Source organism: Etheostoma spectabile, chromosome 7, assembly GCF_008692095.1.
Source record: "Etheostoma spectabile isolate EspeVRDwgs_2016 chromosome 7, UIUC_Espe_1.0, whole genome shotgun sequence".
Lineage (NCBI taxonomy): Eukaryota > Metazoa > Chordata > Actinopteri > Perciformes > Percidae > Etheostoma > Etheostoma spectabile.
In genome coordinates, this window is record NC_045739.1 from 415,076 (window position 1) to 420,151 (window position 5,076).

The 5,076-nt window shown below is 42.3% G+C and overlaps 1 protein-coding gene across 2 annotated transcripts in view; it reads right to left on the reverse strand.

Annotated features, from left to right (window-relative positions):
* oprl1 (opiate receptor-like 1) overlaps positions 1 to 5,076 on the reverse strand; it is a gene marked incomplete at its 3' end in the record, with an annotated part of 99,255 nt that continues 94,179 nt past the window's right edge. For both annotated transcript variants that reach the window (XM_032520140.1, XM_032520139.1), the window contains 1 exon segment: positions 1 to 1,650. In XM_032520140.1, the coding sequence (XP_032376031.1) occupies positions 1,109 to 1,650 (542 nt within the window).

Consider the following 5,076-nt stretch of genomic DNA (forward strand, 5'->3'; position numbering starts at 1 on the left):
CCCCCCCCCCCCCCACCCCAAACTCTAAATTTACAACGCCTCAGTTGGTCATAGAAAGTTTTCAAAAATCACAAAACACTAAGAAACTTGTTGGACATGGTTTCTCAGGCTTATTTTGCTTCGGAACACATGCCCCGTGTTGCTCCTATGAGAAAGACATTCATGTGACCCGCTCTGGGTCCATAGACACAGTTTAAGGAGTAGCGTGTTGCACATTGTTCTTTTTTCTCTAAGCCAGCTATTGTTTGCAGGTATTACATCCAACTTCCTGTCTACAGGTTGAAATATCACTCTATACTTTGTGTACCCATGTAAGTCCTTATAAGGGCCCAGCAGCATATTACAAGTAGGTAGACCCATCTTAAGACCCCCTACTGGGATCACTGTGGGACACACTCATGACATAAAGTTCTTGAGTTTGAAACATCAACTGATAAAGATACAATAAACTGTACTGAACGTGTTTATTCTCTATTTCACACTTCCAGAAAGCTGTTGTCTTCCTTGGCAGGTCGCCAGTCTGTGGTCCTTACCGCAAGACAGCCTCAATCCGTGCTTCCAATGTTGGAAATAGTCTTTCTACAAGTACCTAAGTAGTACATGGTGATTTTGGTATCTGCACTCCGTGTATAATTCCTACTGTTTAAATGCTCTCTAAATGTCTATCCCCACCCTTGCCTTCTCATACCCTCATAATGCGGTCACCTCACCATGTGAAGATAGTTGAATCATTGAGCAAGTCTCACATCCCAAAACAACTTACCATCTTAGTGGAATTTGAGCCGTAGTCATTCTAAAATCCATGATTCGTAATGGTTTGGGCTACTCTCATATCTGGAACCATTCCCCACCAAGATGTCCACCATTTCCACCTATCCCATTTCCCTTTTACCAATGAACTTGTAAGCTCTTAAATTCTTTTCCTTTCAACTCCGTCCTCCTCATCTCCGTCCCCCCCACCCCAGGCCAGTCTTCTAGTAGGGGGGCGGAGGGGCTCGTGCCGCTAGAGAGCTGTAATCTGAGTCAATTCTGTGTTGGAGTTCCCCGTCCCCTGGTTCTCTCTCCTCTGTTGGGGGTCTACCCCAACCAAGGGGAGCTCCACGCCTAGTCATGCTGGATTAGGGGTCCCTCCTCCATGCCCCCCACCATCAGCCTTGCAGCTGTAAGCCGCTGCCACCTCCCTAGCGATGCTCCTCATCCTGCCCGACTGCTGGGTGTCATGGTGGAATGGCGAAGGGTTGCAGAACTCGCGGAAGCAGCGTTTGAAATTCTCATCCAGGAAGGCGTAGAGGACAGGATTCAAGCTGCTGTTGACGTAGCCCAGCGCGATGCAGAAGTGCATCAGGACCACTGTGAACAAGCTGCTCAGGTTGAAGCCGAGTGACTGAGCCAGGACCATGATCTGGATGGGGGTCCAACAGACGACAAATGCTGCCACCACCACCAGGACCATCCTGGTGATGCGCCGCAGGTTGCGGTCTTTTTCCTTCGAGCCAGAGAGGATGCGAACGTTGCGCAGGCGCTTCACCATCAGGCTGTAGCAGATGCTGATGATCGCCACGGGGATGAGGAAGGAGAAGAGGAAGACGCAGGTGCCAAAGACAGGATCCCAGTTATCCCTTGGTTCAGGTAAAACCACGATGCACTCAACTACATGCATTGGAGGAGAGGAAGAGAAGAAGAGGAATAAAAGAAAAGTTACATATATGCAGATTGCAATTTGTTGGGGGGATGCTTGGGATTTCCCCCTTTCTGGTCTACATGTCCCTGCCTCTGCTGAGTTATAGTCATCCTACATTGAAACATGAGCACATAGTGCTATAGAATTCCATTTTATTTAGAGTATTAATTCATAACAAGAGTTATGTCAAGACCCTTTACAGATAGAGTAGGTCTAGACTACACTATAATTTACAAGGACCCAACAGTTCTAGGAGTTCCCTCCAGAGCAAGCAAGCTGCCAGCTACTGGCACGGCGACATGATGGTCCTTTCAGGTGCCATGGCAGTTGATCTTAGCCAGAAAAAGTGAATGTCATGCAGCGATGACAGTTAAGTGTAGGCACCAAAATGACTACTTAAGTCAAGAAAAAGGTTGAAACACTCCCGAGGAACGAACAAGTGTTTTCTGGGTGACAGTATTTAGTTCTTACTGCTAAATGAACTCTGCTCTCCGGCTTGGAAGTGCTGTGTTTTATGTGGAATCCCGTTGTGCTAGTTTGAGATTATTTGGTATTGAATATTGAAGCTCGTAAATGAGTGTTTAAATATGGCTGCCCGAGTGGCTTTATATATATGGCATTAAAAGAGGGATTTAATTCTTGCATGTGTTGTGTTGTTGTGCATTAACAAAGATATTCCCTGCTAGTGTTGCTCTCTTAAAAATGAAAATAATGTATCTTATGATTGGAGCTTGTATTATGCTGCAACGGTCAACAGAGACACTGGTGACTCTGTGATGGACTGGGGACTAGCTTACTTATCAAGATGCTGGAACGTCTAGTTTTTCACTTTTGACAAAGTCCTTCCCCCTGCTTCCGGTCTTTGTGCTAAGCTAGGCTTAACACATCTGGAAGCACAACAAGGAAATGGATATATCTTATGTGACTGTAGATATTATCAAAGTATAAACCTTAAGTCTAAACCTCAATTTACACAATATGCAAATTAAACTGGGATAAATCCAACTTTTTATATTACAGGGAACAATGTGGGTTATATCTGAATAATTAATTGTTCATTACAAATGCAAATGACTCATGTAGATTAGGCAGTGAGACTAATAATAGAAGACAGGCACACATAATTAAGAAAAGAAAAAAACATATTTGCATCAATAGGATATGATGATAGAGGTACAAAGGAGTCAAAGTGGGGCAGGAAAAATGAAATATGATGTGAGAGTAAGTGTTTAATCAGTTCAATCCTAATACAGTCTGCAGCTAAACGAAGGATGAAGACGAGGGGAGGAAGAAGACTGGAAGATGAATGTGTCTGGACCTATATAGAAATAAGGACAGACAGGTCAAAGAAAAGAAAGAACAAGAGTTTTGGAAGAAACGGGTGTGCTGGTCAGATTTTGCATGGCGAAAGTAAATGTTCTTTAATATATTTTAACAAAGTAGAACACACTAACAGCAAAACATACCCTGTTTGAAAAGTCCGTAGAAATACTGGATACTGTACTGTGTTGACATGAAGGCATTTTCTGTAATGAGTTTTCAAAGGTTTTTCCATTTTTTGATAAACATAAATTTCCCTTAAAGGGTTAGTGGTATATTACCATTGCAAATATTCCATCAACATTGATTGAGTGAAAGGACCGGAACTGGTATATGATATTTTATATGATGTGATATTTTATATGATGTTTTATTTAGCAGAATTACATTGTGTTGTAATCCTATCCAAAAGCAGATTGGCTATGCTGTTTTGTGTTAAAATGCCCCGGCCCCCCCTGACTGATGATTGGTTTCCCCTGTGTTATGTCCATGTTCCCTAAACTATGCAGATGCTTTTCTTCGTCGTTCCCAGCTACACATTTTAAGGTTTCAAGGTTTATGTAAATGGACTGTTTTTATGTGTACCATCTTACATTTTTTCAGTAAGACCTAACTTTTAATCGGTGCTCTCCTAAATTAATTCAGCTATTATCCAAATAAATGTAAAATTTATCATGCTGTTCTTGACTTTAGCATATCTGTAACTAGTCTCTCTTGATGAAATGTATCTCAGTGTAATCCTTTCAGGAGGACCTCACTCTTAACCAACGCTCTACCTAACTCCAATCAGCTGTTGGAGGCATTCACTTCCTGCTAAACCAATCAGAATCACACACTAATGCAAGGGCCACTCACAGAGTCTGAACCCTGCTTTAAATCTGTTTCTCCCTTTGTTATCAGCTGTCGTTGCAGGCAAAGAGTCCAACCCTCCACCCCCACCTTCCACCTACAGTCATCTGTTCCAGCTGACCGGTCCGGAGCCTCCTTTGGTGTCTAGATTCTATCGGGGGGGTCTGATGGTTCTCCACCCCTAGTGTATACAAAGCCTGAGCAGTGATTGACACGCAGTTAGACACCCCCCCCAGGCCCTGATTGGTGCAACTGAACAGGGGGCCAGTGATTTTTGCAAATCACACTACGGGCTGTAGGTGGCGCCAGAGGAGCCGGATTTATTTTTACATTACATGCTTCATGCAGTACTACTAAAAAATGGGGTCAGTTTCAGAAAATATGACAGAAAGTTAGTTTTATAAGTTTTACCTACTGCATCTTTAATTGGAGGAGGGTAGGAAGTTGCTTACAGCAGCAGTTTAATATTTTCTTGCTATGTCGGCCTCGTGATACGGCAGCGTGGCACTATGAGCCCGGCGGAGCACAAAGAGAGAAGGGAACATCCAGGATCTCCCACACCTACTGTTTTTGACAATCCATATGTCAGAAAAACATCAAATGGTCCGTACAAAGATTGATCCCATTCTAGATGTGATCTGGCTCCAGGAATTCTGCCATTAGATACATTTCATGTTTTCATCATAACTCTGAAGTGCATGCGGAGATTAAAGGTTGGATTTTATTAAAGCTTGAGGCTGTTTGCAAGGCCAATAAATCACTTTGCTATTACTTAACTATTAAATCCAATCAGACTTGAAAGTGTTTGTAGGATGTTGGAGGACACTCAGCGTGCTTTCTAGTTACTTCTAGTTACACTGATTATAGTAATTATCCCAAACTAACAAGTGTGGTTTTAATGAATAAGTGGCATTTTTAAATTCTCTAGAGCACGACCTCAAATTATTGTCCCAGTTTTTGAAAAAAAGGGACTCCACTTGAACATAAAAGTTTTAAAAAGTATCCTACGCTAAAACCTTTCCCACATGGATTGGTATTTGAAGTAGAAAGCAATACATATTTGTATTTTATCTTTTTTGTTGCATTTTTTCTCCACCAAAGTCATAAGTTAAATCTCCTCTCCAGAAACATAAATGGAGTGTCTTGTTTTTAAATTAAATCCTTAAACTTGGTTTGCACTGCACACACACACACACACACACACACACACACACACACACACACAC